The sequence below is a fragment of the Callithrix jacchus genome, chromosome 2, assembly GCF_049354715.1.
Source record: "Callithrix jacchus isolate 240 chromosome 2, calJac240_pri, whole genome shotgun sequence".
Lineage (NCBI taxonomy): Eukaryota > Metazoa > Chordata > Mammalia > Primates > Cebidae > Callithrix > Callithrix jacchus.
In genome coordinates this window covers 50,434,685-50,452,306 of record NC_133503.1, presented here as the reverse complement: position 1 = coordinate 50,452,306, position 17,622 = coordinate 50,434,685, and the positions used below count along the sequence as shown (strand labels likewise).

Sequence of the window (17,622 nt, the reverse complement as noted above, 5' to 3'; positions counted from 1 at the left end):
TTTTCCAGGATGTCATATAGATGGAATCATATGGTATGTAGCTTTTTCAGACTGGCTTTTATTACTTAGTAATACGTATTTAAGATTCCTCCGTCTATTTTCAGGGTTTGAGAGTTCATTTCTTTTTAGTGCCGAATATTACTCCACTGTCTTGATGTACTATAGTTTATTTACCCATTCACCTACTCAAGGAAATCTTGGTTGCTTTCAAATTTTGGCAACTATGAATAAATCTGCTATAAACATCTGTGTGCAGATTTTATGTGGATATAGGTTTCTGACACCTTTCGGTAAGTACTGTCCAACAGTCTTCCAAAGTGGCTGAACCATTTCACATTCCCACCAGCAGTGAGTGAGAGCTCCTTTTGCTCCAGATTCTCACCAGCATTTGGTGCTTTCCGTGTTCTGGATTTTGACTTGTCTAATGGGTGGGTAGTGTGGTATCTCACTGTTGTCTTAATTTCTCGTTTCCCTGATGGCATATGATGTGGAGCATCTTTTCATATGTTCTGTGTGTGTGTGTGTGTGTGTGTGTGTGTGTGTGTGTGTGTGTTTTGAGACAGAATTTCGCTCTTGTTACCCAGGCTGGAGTACAATGGCGCGATCTCGGCCCACCGCAACCTCTGCCTCCTGGGTTCAGGCAATTCTCCTGCCTCAGCCTCCTGAGTAGCTTGGATTACAGGCACCTGCCACCATGCCCAGCTAATTTTTTGTATTTTTAGTAGAGACGGGGTTTCACCATGTTGACCAGGATGGTCTCGATCTCTTGACCTCGTGATCCACCTCTCGGCCTCCCAAAGTGCTGGGATTACAGGCTTGAGCCACCGCACCCAGCCGTGTTTTTGTTTTTTTGACATCTATAGATCTGCTTTAGTGAGGCAGTTGTTAAGATGTTGGGCCCATTTTTAAATTGGGTTGTTTTATCAATGCTGAGTATTAACAGTTCTTCGTATATTTTAGAAAACAGTATTTTACCAGATATGCCTTTGAAAATATTTTCTCAGTCTGTGCCTTGTCTTATTGACACTGTCTTTTACAAAGCATAGTTTTTATTTTTATTTATTTTTGAGACAGAGGCTCACTCTCTTGCCCAGGGTGGAGTGCAGTGGTGTGATATTGGCTCACTGCAACCTTTGCCTCCTAGGTTCAAGCAATTCTCCTGCCTCAGCCTCCTGAGTAGCTGGAATTACAGATGCATACCACTACACCCAACTAATCTTTGTATTTTTAGTAGAGACAGGGTTTTGCCATGTTGGTCAGGCTGGTCTTGAACTCCTGACCTCAGGTGATCCACCTGCCTCAGCCTCTCAAAGTGCTGGGAGTACAGGCATGAGCCACCACACCCACCCTACAGGTTTTTAATTTTAAGGAAGTCCCGCTCATTAATTATTTCTTTTAGACGTAGTGCCTTCAGTGTTTTAATTAAAAAGTCTTTGCTAAATCCAAGTTCTTTAGGTTTTCTCCTATGTTACCATCTAAGAGTTTTAAAGTTTTGCATTTTACATTTAGGTCTATGATCCACTTTAAGTTACTTTTTTGTGAAGGATGTAAGATCTGTGTCTAGATTCATTTTGTTTGCATGTGGCTGTCCAGCTGTCCAGCACCATTTCCTGAAAAGCCTGTCTTTGCTCCATTGTGGTGCCTTTTCCCGTTTGTCAAAGTACAGCTGGGCCCCTCATTCCTCAGTAAGATGAAGATAGTAAGTAATATAGGAATAATAGCTATCTCATATTGTCGTGAGCAATACATGTAAATGGAAAGTTTATTGAAGCATAAACAATAGATGGTAGCCTGTACGATAGAAAATAATGCCAGGCTGGATATGTGGTTCACACCTGTAATCCTAGCACTTTGTGAAGCCAAGGCAGGTGGATCACCTGAGGCCAGGAGTTCAAAACCAGCCTGGCCAACATGGTGAAACTCCGTCTCTACTAAAAATACAAAACCTAGCCAGGCATGGTGGCTTGCACCTGTAGTCCCAGCTACCCAGGAGGCTGAGGCAGGAGAATCCCTTGAACCTGGGAGGTGGAGGTTGCAGTGAGCTGATATCATGCCACTGTTCTCCAACCTGGGCGACAGAGTGAGACTGTCTCAAAAAACAAAACAAAACAAAACAAATGAGCTGGGTGTGGTGGTGGGTGCCTGTAATCCCAACTACTTGGGAGGCTGAGGCAGGAGAATTGCTGAAACCTGGGAGGTGGAGGCTGCGGTGATCCAGGATCGCACCACTGCACTCCAGCCTGGGCAACATAGCAATACTCTGTCTCAAAAAACAAAGAGCAAAAAAGGACAGGTAGCATATAGATAGGATTAATTTATCAGGGCTGTGCAGGATATCACAAATTGTCCATTGTTCCCCAAATTTCTGTTGTTTTGCTTATCACTTTCATAATTTTTGTCCTGATAGAATACAACTTGTACTATTATTAATTATTTTGAGATGGAGTCTTGTTCTGTCATGGAGGCTGGAGTGCAGTGACGCGACCTCAGCTAACTACAACCTCTGCCTACCAGGTTCAAGTGATTCTCCTGCCTCAACTTCCTGTCTCAGCCTCCCACCTAGCTGGAACTACAGGTGTGTGCCCAAATTCCTGGCTAATTTTTTGTATTTTTAGTACAGACAGGGTTTCACTGTGTTAGCCAGGACAGTCTCAAACTCCTGACCTCGTTATCCGCCCACCTCAGCCTCCCAAAGTGCTGGGATTACAGGCGTGAGCCACTGCACCCAGCCACTAGTACTATTATTTACTTAATAACTTCAAAAATATATTTAGATGTTTACAAAATATTGTCTATTCATCTTAATAATATCTCTACACTAAAGGATTTGAGGGTATTTTTTTCCAGATGCCATGAAAATATGTAACCATTCAGATTGAAAAATGACTGTCAGGGGCCCCCTCTTCATCTTTGGGAAACACTGACCAGGCCTTCCTCATTCCTGATGTTCTACACAGCTAAGGCCCACAGAGAAGGGGATTGTCTGAGGTCTCACAGTCAGAATTTCAGAGGTAAGACCCCAACTCAGGTCCGACACCCAGCCTGGGATGTCCACACAGTACCTGCCTGCCTCCCATTCTCCAGGATGGGGGACGCCTTCTTACTCAGTCCACCAGGCCCTGCCTTCTCCTTTTCGTCCACAGCCTGCACCTTCACAGATTAGCCACCAGAGGTCTCTCTGGGATCAAGGACCAGTTTACTGGGCCTCGGGGAGGCCTGAAGGTTTTCAGGTAAGTCCCCGCATCTTAAACCTCTGGGGCTCAGGCAGATTTCAGTTCACCACCATTACCCTCACTACTATCAGTCACCACCTCTACTGCCTCTTACTGAGCATTTGCTATGCCAGGTGCTGTGCAAGCACTTAGCGTCTTAACTAATTCTCACAAAAACCTAATGTGGGGCCAGGTGCGGTGGCTCACGCCTGTAATCCCAGAACTCTGGGAGGCCGAGGTGGTTGGATCACCTGAGGTCAGAAGTTTGAGACCAGCCTGGCCAACATAGTGCAACCGCGTATCTACTAAAAATTAGTCAGGTATGGTGGTGGGTGCCTGTAATCCCGGCTACTCTGGAGGCTGAGGCAGGAGAATCGTTTGAACCTGGGAGGCAGAGGTTGCAGTGAGCCGAGATCACGCAGGTGCACTCCAGCCTGGGCGACAGAGGGAGGCTCCGTCTCAAAACAACAACAAAAATAAACTCTAATGATGTAGGTGCTATCATCATTTACAACTGGAGAAACTGAGGCACAGATAAACTGAGGGGCCCGTAATTTGTGTTAGTAGCTTAAATAAGGTAAGTCACGGGGTTCATGAGTGACAGGGCCAGCATTCCAATCCAGGTCAGCCTGACTCCAGAGGTGTGCCTTACGTTTGGGTTCGTGAAATAAATTACAAATACCAGGGACTGATGAGCAGGAACAAGCACAGCAGAGCAGGCTGAGTTCAGAACAAGCAGGGAAGGCCATGCTCATTTCTAGGTGGCACAGTGCCAAGGTGTCCAGGTTTGGGAAGATGGGGGTCTACTCACCTTGGAGCTCAACCCCAAGGCTCTCCTGAAATCCTACATCCACTTTTGGGGCTGGGCCTTAAGCGTGTTACAGCAACCTGGAGCATTGCTAAAGGAGCGGGCGGGAAGGGAGGGGCACAGTGGGGACTTGCGCCATGCTGTGAGGAGTGGTTTCAGGAGCCAGATGAGGCCTTGCTATTGGAGAAGGAAACGCAGCTGGGATTCGCCAGGACAAACGGTATAGGAATTGGGAAACAGGAGAATTGGGAAACGGCTTCCTTCAAGGGCTGGCGGGTGAGGGAGGGCGTGCACAGTTGTCGTCACACCGGTGGTTCTCAAGCCTTTACAGAAAGGGCACATGTGTTTTCCAGGTATTAAGGGCAGTGCTCTGGAGGGGGAAGATGGGGTCTTCAACACAAGACTAAGGCCTGGGCTACAACCCTCAAAGAGTGAGTATCTGGGGATAAGGAAGGCAGAGCCCATGGCCTTGGGTGGAAAACGACTTCTGCTGAACTGAAGATTATGTGTGAAGAGTCTGAAAGAGCTAGAGGGCAAAAAAAGATCCAGTATGTAAAGTTCTAAGGCATAGAGTGACGTGCCCAGGGTCTAAAGCTGGTCCACTATAGAACAGCCAACCCAACCTCTTTGCACAACTTGAAACACTGATACAATGCCAGCCGGCTAGGGTGCCAGGCCCAGGTGTTGATCAGTCGCCCATGGTGCAGCGTCTAAGAACAGGCTTTGGAAGCCCTCAAGCAGCCTTTGCCTTCTTCTAGAAGAAGGGCGCTGGCTATTTCAGTGAATGAAAAGCGAGAACTTTCTCAGGCATCCAGCTGCAAAAAAAAAATTTTTTAACTTGTCTCAAAATTCCTCAATGAATCTAAAAGGTCCAACCAAGAAAGGTGCTTGGTTGGATTGACAGAGCTCACAATATAGTGATGTAACTTCCTTACCAGGCCAGGCCACTATTCACTAGGGAAGGAGACTACACTGAATTTAGTAACCAAAGATTCCAGATACATAATTAGCCCCCAAGGGCAGAGTGGGGGTAGATCCCCATTTGACTTGTGCAGTGCCCTCAGGCAGCTCACAATCTGGGGAATGTGGCCAAGTAGTCACATGTCTCCAACACAGTCAGGTACTAGGCTAACCAGAGCAGGGAAGTGACAGGGTTGCTGAGGAGGGAGTTCTAAGTTTTGACCGAACTGACTAGGGAAGGTCCGCAGAGGCCCAGCCATCCGGGCTGGGTCTTAGAGCACAGCTTTTGATTTAGCACAGAAAGGAGGGTCTTTAGGGAAAAACCTAAAGTGAAGGCCTAGAGGTTTTAAGTGTTTGGGCAATGGTGGGTAGTTCTGATGGTTGGGAGTGACTTATGGAGGGCACGGTGCAAAGCAGGCGTGAGTCAAAAGACAGGCTTGGAAATGTGTTGTGCTCACTGAAGGAGGTAAGGTATGAAATGAAGGAATCGGCTGACAGGGGAGTAGGTTCCAGCAGCAAGGACATGAGGCTTGACGTCAGATAGACCTGGCTTCACCATTTAGGAAATGTGATCGTGGGCAAGTCACTTAACCTTTTATGCCTAGATTGCAAAGTGGGGATATTACCAGCACTTTCCTTTCCTGTACTAAGTACAGGAGATAACATACATAAAGTACTTAGTGTAGTTGGTATCAATGTTCATTTAGGGGATGTTAGAGATATTTTACCATTACAACTGAAAAGGCAGCTCTTTGTGTGGCATCTGTATCGACACACTTTCCTTTCTTCCATGGCCACAGTAAAAGGACATCCCCCCAGCTAAAGGTAGGTGGCACTAAATGTTCTCAGGCATTGGTTCCTGAAAGCTGAGGTGGCGATTTCCACCCCATCCCCCACCCCCGCCAAGGGGATATCTGGCAATTCTAGAGACATTTTTACTTGTCACAACTTGCAAGGTGCAACTGACATCTAGTGAGTAGGGGCCCAGGATGCTGCTAAACATTCTCTAATGCACAGAAAAGCCCCAAATGTTAATAGTAGTGAGGTTAAGAACAAATAATTATCCAGCCCCAAATGTCAATAAGAGTGAGGTTAAAAAACCCTGTGGTGGCTCACCCCTGCAATTCCAACACTTTGGGAGGCCAAGGTGGGCATCACCTGAGGTCGGGAGTTTGAGACCAGCCTGACCAACATGGAGAACCTCCGTTGCTACCAAAAATACAAAATTAGCTGAGCGTGGTGGTGCATGCCTATAATCCCAGCTACTCAGGAGGCTGAGGTAGGAGAAGTGCTTGAACCTGGGAGGCAGAGTTTGTGGTGAGTCCAGATGGTGCCATTGCACTCCAGCCTGGGCAACAAGAGCAAAACTCCATCTCCCCAACAACAAGAAGAAAGAAATCCTGCTCTAAGGAAACCCCTGCAACCTTTATGTAGCACCAGAGCAGCTGGAAATCTAGCCTGGGGCAAAAGAACACTTAGGCCCAAAATAGTAATTATGTATATGGTTTTGCTAATTTCTAAAAAGGCACCATTCCAGAGTCTACATCTGTCAGAGTAAATATCAGGGTGAGTGAAAAATGAAAGGCAATCTAGTATGTAAAGAATAATATCAAATGACCAAGTAGGATTGATTCCAAGTAAGCAAGGCCGCTTCAATATTCAAAAATGAATCAATGGAACCCACCATATCAAAAAGTGAAAAGAGAAAACGGTATGATCATATCAGATACAGAAATAACATTTGACAAAATTCAGTACTCATTAATGATTTTAAAATATCTCAGTACAGGAATAGAGGGGCTTCTATAAAGGTTGTACAGCTTGTATCACACAAGACTGAATGCTTTCCGTACCAGGTCAGGAACAGGACTAGGATGTTCACTCACCACTTGTTTTCAAGCTGGGAATTTGAACCATTTCGATATGGCAAAAAAAAAAAAACAAGAAAGAAAGAAAAGAGATACAGATTGAAAAAGAAGAAACACACCTGTCTCTATTTACAGACAACATGGTTGTCTAAAAAGAAAATCCCAAGAAACCTAACCAAAAACTTAGAATTATTGAGTACAGAAAGGTCACAGGATACAACATTAAAATACGCAAGTCAATTGTATTTCTATACACTACCAATGGACACACTGAAACTGGAATAAAAAAATTACCATTTATAATTGCTCCAAAGAAAATTAAATACTTAAGTATAAATCTAACAAAACACAGGATCTGATAAGTGGTTAAAATAACAAATAGTATTGGGAGGCCCTGGAGGCCAAGGCGGGCAAATCACCTGAGGTCAGGAGTTCAAGAATGGCCTGGCCAACAAGGCAAAGCCCGTCTCTACTAAAAGCACAAAAATTAGCTGGGCATGATGGCATGCGCCTGTAGCCCCAGCTACTTAAGAAGCTGAGACAGGAGGATTGCTTGAACCTGGGAGGTTCTGCACTCCAGCCTGGGTAACACAGTAAGACTCTGTCTCAAAACAAACAAACAAACAGACAGACAGACAAAAACAAAACACCCACCACAAACAGTGATAACACCAAAGGCTGGCAAAGTTGCAAAGGAAATAGATCACCCATACATTGTTGGTGGAGTAGTAAAATGGTACAGCTACTCTGGAGAATGGTTTAGAAGTTCCTTTTAAAACTAATACTGGGCTTACCATATGTATTAGTCTGTTTTCACGACACTGATAAAGACATACCTGAGACTGGGCGATTTACAAAAGAAAGAGGTTTAATTGGACTTACAGTTACAAATAAGTGGGGAAACCTCACAATCATGGCAGAAGGTAAGGAGGAACAGGTCACATCTTATCTGGATGGCAGCAGGCAAAGAGAGAATAAGCTTGTACAGGGAGACTCACCTTTTTAAAACCATCAGCTCTCATGAGACTTATTCACTATCAGGAGAACAGTGCAGGAAAGACCCGCCCCCACAATTCAATCACCTCCCACAACGTGTGGAAATTCAAGATGAGATTTGGGTGAGGCCACAGCCAAACCACATCACCGTACAATTCAGCAATCACACTCTTGGGCACATATAACAGAGAAATTAAAACCTATCTTCATGCAGAAACACTTACACAAATATTTATAGCACTTCATTTGTAATAACCAAATCTGGAAACGATGTACATTTTTTTTCAGTGAGTGAATAGCTAAACATCAGTACCATGGGACCCTACTCAGTGATAAAAAGAAACAAATTACTGCTAAATGAAACAACTTAGATGAACATCAAGGAAATTATACTAAGTGAAAGAAGCCAATCCCAAAAAGATACATATGGCATAATTCAATTTATATAACATTCATGAAATAACAAAATTATAGAGATGAAGAACAGAGATTCCTGGCTTCTGGGAAAGGTTAGGGATGTGGGGGACTAAAGGGAGTGGATGTCCATAAAGGGGCAGCATAAAGGAGTCTTAAGGTCATGGTACAGTTAGGCATCTAGCTGGTGGTGGTGGTGTATACAAAGCGACTCGTGATAAAACTGCATACAGCTATACACACACGCACGCATGAGCATGCACACACACACAAATGAGTATATATATAACTAATGAAATCTGAATCAGCTCTATGGATCGTGCCAATGTCACTTTCCTGGTTTCGATAATGTATTACAGTTTTGCGAGGTGTTAACACAGGGAAGCCCAGCTGAAAGGTACACCAGACCTCCTTCCTGTGCCTTTGAATCTTCCTGTAAATCTACAATTATTTCAAAATAAAAAAGCTTAAATCAAAAGAAGTAGATGACTGAATTTTAAGAGGCAAAATACTTGAACAAATACTTCATTAAAGAAGATAGGCCAATAAGCGTAAAAAGGTGCAAAACATCACTAGTCATTGGGAAAATGCAAATTAAAACTGCAACGAGAAGTCACTTTGCACCCATTAGAAGGGCTAAAATTTAAAAGATCACAATATTAAGTATTGGTGGGGATATGGAGCAACTGTAACTGTTATACATTAGGAATCCAAAAGGGTATGGCCGCTTTGGAAAACAATTTGCCAAAAGTTAGCACACGTTTCCCATACAACCCCATCATTTCACCTCTTGGTATTTACCTAAGAGAAATAAGAACATACGTCTACACAAAGACCTGTACGTGAATATTCACAGAAGCTTTATTCATAATAGCTGATTTGTTTTTATGATTAAGTATAGAGTATATCTGAGCCCAAAACTTGAGAATGACCGCTGGGGAGCACAAATTCAAGTTGTCCTTGTAACATACTCTGATTAGCAGCAGTTACAAGTGAGTTTTAAAGGAAGAATAAGAGGCAGTTTTTAAAATTGTTTACCAGAAATTTACATTAAAATAACTAAGCCATAAATAGCTGAAAATTTAAAGCAACCTCAAAGTCTATCAACTAATGAATGGATAAACAAATTCATCCATGCAATGGATACTATTCAGCAATAAAAAGAACCAATTACAGATACATGTAACAACATGGGGGAATAGAAAAAGCATGATTATGTTAAACGAAAGAAACCAGACACAAAAGGCTGCATATGTAATGGTTTTGTATGGCATTCTAGAAAAGACAAAACTGGAGACAGAAAAAAACAGATTAGCAGTTGCCAAGGACTGGGATTGATTGCAAAGGGGCACAAGGGACCTTTTGGAGGCAAAGGAAACATTCTGCATCTTGATCGAGATGATGGTCACATGACTATATGCAAAACACACTGAACTATATATTTGAAAAAGGTAAATGTAATTTAATTACATGTAATTTGTACTTCTTTTTTTTTTTTTAGGGAGACCAAGGGCCAAGGGTCTAATAAAGTATACCCATTAAAGACACACATAATTCCTCAGCACAACCGCCATGGGCTAAGTATGAAAAAGGCAGCCTATATAGCAAAGTGCCCCAGGCTTAGGGTTCAAATTCAATCCACTGTCACTCAGGTTTATGCCTCCAGTAGTGCAATGGGCTTACCTGAGAGCCCTGGCTTTCTGGAAGAAGGGATTACAGCCATTAGGTATAAATGTGACTAGAAATAAAAACTTGAAGAGGTGGACAATCTAAGAGGACTGAGTGCCCTGCATAGAGGAAGTAAGACATTAGTGCATGAATGGACAGCAGGAAATACAAGCAGAAGTACTCTGGAGTCCTGGTTTTCTTCAGGTCAGCTAATATTTCAGAAAATGTTTAAGAAGCCCTTTGTGATTAAAACATATGGCACTTTACAACATTCTCTCTAACCCTCACAATTCCTCAAGGCAAACCCCCCTCTTGAGGCTGTAACAAAGGCAGCCAGCACCTTGGGAGGTGCTCAGGTTCTGGAACAGGACTTGTGTGTGTATCCCAGTGCTGCTACCTACTGGTTGGAGGCTTGGTATAGACTGCTAAATCTCTTTGACCTTCCTGTTCCAGAAATGATATTGACAATGGAAACAGACAACAGACTACATTTCCACCTTCCTCTCTCGGTAAAATGTTATACTTTAAGTGTTCCTTGAAGGCTTTGTTTTTAAACTTGTTTAATTCAGTAGTCAACAAAGATTACTTTTCAAATCATAGAGGAGGCAGCTCAGATGGTCCTGTTTTTTCTTTGTCTATGTGACTGTAGTATTATGATATATATAAACGTTGGTTTTTATACAGTTCCTGGCTCCTAAGTTCCATAGCCCTTGTTATTTCTCCCCAAGATAGTCTTTAGAAACAAACAAAAAAGTACTCTAATTTTTCCCTGGCTTTCTGTCTTAGAGCTGGCGATATGACACTTGTTTAATTGTGAGTCATAGACCCTCATTTCAGAAGTGATCCTGCTCCATGCTCTGGATGAAGGAATGCTGCATGGAGAGGCCAAGAAGAATCTCTTTCCTGGGTTTCCCCAGTCTATTAATATTACATTTTACATTTATCTGTTCAGTCATAATTCCACATGGCTATCAATCATGCCTACCCAGTTAAGTTTTTATAAAAGGCCCAAGGGGACAGACAGGGTTTGGAAAGCCATGGAGAGCTGATCCTGTGGAAGTTCCTGGAGGGCAGTACACACGGGTGGGCATGGAAGCTCTGCACCTCGCCCCCCATCCCTTGCCCTATGCATCTTTTCATCTGTATCCTTTGTATAATATACTGGCAAACGTATTTCCCTGAGTTCCATGAGCTACTCTAACAAATTCAACCCCAAAACAGAATCATGGGAACACTGATTTATAATTTACAAGCCAGTCAGAAGCACAGGTAAATAATCTGGCACTTGGCAATTGGCACTGGAGTGGTGGGGATGGGGGTGTCACTCTTGAGGACTGAGCCCTCATCCTGTAGGATCTGATGCCACCTCCAGGTAGGTGGTGTCAGAAATGAACTGGAGCACATCTGGCTAGTGCTTGCCACAGAACTGATTGCGTGCTTGCTGGTGGGAACAAATTCCCACCGATTTTTTGGGGAAAACTGTATTGAGAGAATAAACATTTTAAGCTTTGTGTTTTTCCCACTCAGTGAAAAAAAGGGAAGGGAAGGGGTGCCTTCTATTGTCGTGTCCTGAAATTAATCTCCACATTTCAAGAAAATTAAGTGTTACCTGTTGTGTCTGGGTTCTTCAGAGAAACAAAGGCAGTAGGAGACATATATATACACACACACACACACACAATTTATACAGGTATACACATATAAACACACATATGTTAATATATTTAGACATAGAGATTGAGAGAGAGGGATGAGGGAACTACCGGCTCCATGACTGTGTGAGCCAGCAAGTCTGCGAGTCACAGGGCAGGCCAGTAGGCAGCAGCCGATGCTGCAGGCTTGAGGCAGAACTTCTTCTCCAGGCAAACCTCAGCTTTGCTCAAAGGCCTTTAAGCTGATCGGATGTGGCCCACTCACAATATTGAGAAAACCTCTTTTACCTAAAGGCAACTGATTATAGACATTAATTAACCACATTTACAAAATACCTTCACAGCAACACCTGGGTTAGTGTGTGACTGAATTATACATTGACACATATAGAACTGGCCACCACACCTGTCATTTGGGCTCATCTGCTATGCATGGAGAGGGCTGGAAATTCTTACTCCAGTTTTCAAGAGAAGCAGGAGGAAGTTTAGGGAGGGGAGGACTGTCTATCAGAAAAAAACAAAACAAAGCATTCCTGGTCCCTTTCTTCCTGGGCAACTCCTAACTCCTTGCACGGGTCTACTGCTTGTGCCACCTTCCCATATGAATTCTGTGGCATAAGCTGGAAACATTTAACCCAACATCTAATAAAGGCATCTGAGTGACATAAAAAGAAAAAAAAAGAGACACAGACAGCAACCTCTCAAAAATAAAAAATAAAATTCATTTATTGAAAAGAAAAAGCTTAACATATGATCCATGTGCAAAACCCAAAACAGGCTCTACGAGCTCTGGCATGAGCCACATCTCTACACACAGCATGCTGGAAGTGCACATCCATGCAGCCACGTGAGATACACAGTACTGTCTGGTTATCAACACCTAGTGCATGCTCGGTTTTCTTCACACATCCATTGACATGTTTTACAATAGAGTTACCAATTTTGTTACCCACCGAAAGAACATAGCTTCCCCAGAATAACTTTGACTTAAACCAAATAACGCAGTGAACGACAGGCACCCTGCACCCTCATTTCCTACCTTACTCACTCTGATAACCTCCTATCAGCACCATTATGTCCTGTGGCCAGGGAACAACTCATTGGCACAAAGGAAAGGGAAGAAATGTTATAGGCTGGTGCTGCTGGGGCAAACAGCCTTGCAACCAGCCAGACTTATTGTCGAAAAGTGTTAACCGTAATTTCAAAGACAAATCACACTCCTTCCTTTTCCCCTAATGGCCTCAGAGGTTTGAAATGTACTTTGGAAAATTAACTTCTAAGGCAGACCGGAAGCCAACCTCAAGTCCTGCCACTTGGACTCTGTGGCTTCCCTTCAAGGAAGCAGCATTGTGGACCTAGCGGGGGCTGATGCTGAGGCTTGCCTTAACATCTCATCAGCTACAAAATAAAATCCACTGCTACAGACCTGCTTGCTGTGAGCAGTGAGGAGACAGAGCTGTAAACAGACATAAACTGAGCTTTTTGAACTTCCAAAAAATATGAGGTGAACATTAGTGTTAAACAGAGATCCTGTTCTAGGAAGAGAGAAATCTGAGAAGAGGAAAGTAAGATGAGAGAAGAAACATGATTTTTCTAATACACATGTTTGGGATCAACACTTTAAGACTACTGATAAAACTAAATTTCACGGGGATAGACAGCAAGCAGTGAGCATCAGCCAATGAATCTGGCTACAGAGGTGAGATAGAAGAGGGCAGCAGAAATGAAATGATGCCACACATTCACACATATCTAGCCAGGGCTTGTGCAGATGAAGGGTTCTTAGCAGCTGGACAGCAGCACAATATAAATAATGCCATTTGTGAATGGTGACAACTGCTAGGGAGGGTGAACAGAAGATGCCAGCTCACACTCTCCCTGGCAAGTGCCTGCACTTAGCAGGATGTGCACTGCCCACTGACAGCTGGAAGCCTGCCCCCAACAGCAGTATGGAGGAGAAAACCACCAAGGGGCTCTGAGAAAGCTACCTCTGGTTTGGGGAAGTTGGGGTGACGAGCAGGGTTGCAGAGCTCAAGAGTATCTAGACAGAAAGCCCACAGTTTCCCTTTGCTCCAGCAGATGCAGCCTCACAATTCCCGAAAACCTTTGCTCTGTGATATTTCTACGTATCCTGGGAAGACACCAGGGAGGGTTCTCTGCTTCAAGAAGCCCTGGGGGCTGCGGAAGAGATTCTGAGCTGGTTGAGCGCTGCTTGTAGAAGGGGAGGAAGGGCTTCTTCCCACTACCATTGGCTGGCTGACCCTTTGTTTGATGCCTAAGAGCTGTGCAGCTGCATAGCCAGGAAGATCCTCCGACTGGAGCCCCTTCCTGGGTGTTTCAAAAGAGCCAAACAGTCTGTCAGTGTAGCAGGAGCACTAGACAGAGATCAAACAGGCCATGCCAAATTGGCTTCCAGAAATCCTAAAGCTACAGCCAACTCTCCTACATACCATGTTCTTAAGGCCAGGGCCATGGGAGCAAGAGCCTGCATCTTGCTAAGAGCTGGGGGACCCCGGTATTCTACCATCCAGCCGTCAGGTCGCAGCATCACAGTCCCAGTCTCAGAACTCAATTGGGCAGGATGGCCTTTAGCAGCTCTGAGAAACGTCCACCAAGGAGTATGTGGGAATGACACAGGTCTGGCCCTCCGGTTGGCATCCGCCTTCTCACCGAGACCACTCTCAGCACCACTGTGGAAAACAGCTAAGATAGTGGCTGGGCTTCCAGAGGCCAAGCTTAGAACCAGGAGATGACAGTTTCTGAGCCCACTGTGGTAACTTCTAAACCTGAAACTTCAGAAGACAGGGCCTCTGCTACTCCCAGCTAGATTCTTGATCATATGGCACCTGTTAGACTCCACCATAGAACAGAAAGCGTAGGTGAAAAGCATCGTTCTCCTAAGGAAGAACAAGTCAACAGTGATGGCATGTTACTAAGTTAACAAATTATTAGGTAGGTTGGGAGCCACTACAATGAGAGTCCCCTTTTTCCCATCCCTTCTCCTGGAAGTCAGCTATCCTGGCTTTGGAACAGAAGAGAAAGAAAAAACTGGGGCCATGTGAGTAGGTCTGAGCCCCATGAGCTTTGGTGAAACACAGAAGCAAAACTCCTGATACATTTTTGCTGCTCTCCCTCAACTAACTTTCAGAGTGAACCATAACTGCAGTGAGGCAAGAGCCTGGTGACAGGAACAGAGGAGACAAGGAGTCTGCTGTTACTTACACAGGAACACACACACATACACACGTGCAAACGTGCACACACAGTGCTAATGAGAGGGGGAATTCATCAATGACCTTCTGAAATACTTCTCGCAATAAGAGGAAAGAAGAGGCAGTCACAGCAAGGCAGTGTATCTTCTGCCTTCTCTGAAGTTTGCTCCCAAATATGAAGGCTGACCTTGAGGAGGGCCAACCTCAAGGCTGTCTGCAATACCCAGGGAGGCATTCTGGGGTAAAGACAGGGCTCGTTAGTGTTCAGTGGTTCACTGGTTCCTTTCAAAGTCCAGATCACAGAGGCAGCGTGGGGCCGGGCACTGGTTCTGCCCTATTCCCCACTGATTGTAAACAACCAAGCACCACACGCAGTTGTCAGACCAGCTGCTGTAAAGATTATGAACTTAATTTAAAACTCTCTGTGCACACTGACCTGAGCTACTCATCTGTGGCAAGAGAGTGGGTGTCGTCCCAGCCTGATGGTGACTGAGCATTGCTAATCCTTTCACCTGGCATGGGCTGAGGCTGGAATGTACACAGCCCCACTCCATACGCCTCTCACTCAGCGACCCTTCCCTCGGCCCGGTGCACCCACGACATTTCGGCAGTCCTTCAGTGGTTTTTCATATGAAACCAGGCTGGTCAACAGGAAGCAAAATCTGTGCCTCCTCACCGAGGTACATTTTTAGATAATCCTAATTAAAACCTTTGAGTCCTCAGACAAGAGTGCCGAAGACCCAAGCAGACATCTCCTGGAGCGAGTTTCTTTTCAGCAGGAGAAGTTGAGTCAAAGTTCACTGAGGAAGAAGCGATTTGTAATAACCCCAAATCTAGAGAAAGTCTAAAAACAAAAATCTGATTTTAAATAAGATATAAATATTTTCAGTTTAGGCAATACTTCATATGTTTTAAGAGCTAAAGCAATTAAGAATACAGTACTGTGACCCACAACTAACGAACCTAGAGAAGAGACGCATTGCCTTAGGGGTCACAGCAAGCCAGAGAGTCAAGATTAAAAACTCCAGCTTGGGGGGCCTGTTTCAAATGACCAGGTAGGTCTAGCCACCCTCTGGAGACTTGAATAGGAAGAATATAGAGATACAAAATTTGGGAGAGAGATGGGAAAGAAGCCCAGCTTTATAAAGAGGGGAGGTTCCCAGTTATTTCATCTATGCTTGGCCCAGAAAAGAAGAAAACATGAGGTGGGGGACACTAAAATTGTTAAATAAAGTGAACTGTGCAGTGAGAATGAGTTAGGTGAGGTGCACCAGCAGGCAGAGGGCAGGTAAAAAGGAGGAGGTATGATGAGGGAGATCTGGAAAGTTCTGGGTGTAAATAGTGACAACCCTGTCACTGCGGCACTTCTGCGTGTCTGCCACCCCACCTCTCACCTGCCCTCAGCCTTACGTGGCCCAGGGTACCAGGTGCCAGGCGCCAGGCAGAGTGGTTCCCACACAGTGACCCTGACTTCCCTCAGAGCCTGCACCATACCTGAGGCTCTGGGTACAGGTAACGTGGACACACAGGGCATGGGTAGGCAGCTACAGAGACAAACCAAGATCCCTATATGAAGGCACGGGTGGAATTGATGAAGATGGGAGCATTGCTTGGCTGGATCAGCTCATAGAGAGCCACGTAGGTCCCCACCACAAAGCCCACGAAGCCCAGGATGCTGATCACGGCGTCCTTGAAGATGGTGAGGGGGCTCATGCCCTCTGAGTAGAAGGTGGTGACTTCCAGGAGGGGTGGGATGATGAGGGCCAGGGCACTGCTGCTCACGGAGCCCACCAGGGAGATAACCAGGTCCAGGCGGGGGATGAGGATGGCCAAGATGCCTGCAGGGAGAGAGGACATGCCTGTTTAAGATGCCCAGAGCTGGGAGAGGTCGATTTCCCTACCGTTGAGCAAATTCAGCATCTGCCCATCTTAAAGGACTGAGAGCTCTAAGAAAACTTAGACATTATCCAGTCCAGTCTCTGTGAAATAGATGCCCAGAAATGTGGAATAACTGGCGGCCCACTGCAACGTCAGCAGAACTGGGACTGGAAACTGAATCTTCTGGCTCCGGTCCCCAGGCTTTCAGCTTTTCTTGCTATAGTGCATGACTTCCATCTTTCTTGGCAAAAGGAACCAAATTATATTTCAGGGAAATCTGGTTTCTACCAAAGAAGGGAGGGTAGGGAGCAGAAAAGGAGGTGGACATTTCTGAGCAGCTGCTCATTTTCTTACCGGTCAACACAAACATCTCTACTTAACCAACAAGACACCAAATAGGAAAAGAAATCCCTCCTTCTCAAAAGACAGCATGATAAAACCCCATTTCACAGAGCATTTTCATACAGGTGAAAAAAGGCAGTTCTGTCAGCAGGCTGACCCCTGGCAAAGCCCCACAAAATGACCACGTCTCTGTGTCGGGACAACCCCAGCTCCAACATGTGAAACTCAGCCACAGGTGAGCGAGGAAGGAGGGACTGATGAAGACCAGTGGTGCACTGCCACAGGGGGTGCCATCAGCTTCCGTGCCATAGCAGCCATTGCCAACACTGCCAGACTGCTGTCAGCAGGAGGATTCACCAAACACACCCATCCTAATGCCCACTGACCTCACGCTTCCCATCTCACTGATCTTGCCACCAGGTGAGCAAAGGTCAGTGTTTCACAGGTTTACTGAGGGCTGTCGGCTTTGGAACTAGGTTCTTGTGTTCAGATCCTGGCTCTGCTGATAATTAGCTGAGTGGCATTGGGGAAGTTATGGCACCTTTCCATTCCCCAGTTTTCTTGTTGGCAGAATGGGGATATTAACTGCTCCTATGTCACAGAGATGTCATA

General features: G+C 45.0%; 1 protein-coding gene across 9 annotated transcripts in view; it reads right to left on the bottom strand.

The window, feature by feature from the left end:
- Window positions 1-17,622, bottom strand: part of SLC36A1 (solute carrier family 36 member 1) — an 84,296-nt gene that overhangs the window by 8,016 nt on the left and 58,658 nt on the right. For 8 of the 9 annotated variants that reach the window (XM_035288907.3, XM_054250938.2, XM_008988348.5 and 5 more), the window contains one exon: window positions 7,699-16,628. The exons of the other annotated variant lie outside the window; for it this stretch is intronic. In XM_035288907.3, coding sequence (XP_035144798.1) covers window positions 16,357-16,628 — 272 coding nt within the window. In that variant the 3' untranslated portion in view covers window positions 7,699-16,356. Of the gene's footprint in view, window positions 1-7,698; window positions 16,629-17,622 lie in introns of those variants that run through there. 9 annotated transcript variants of the gene reach the window in all.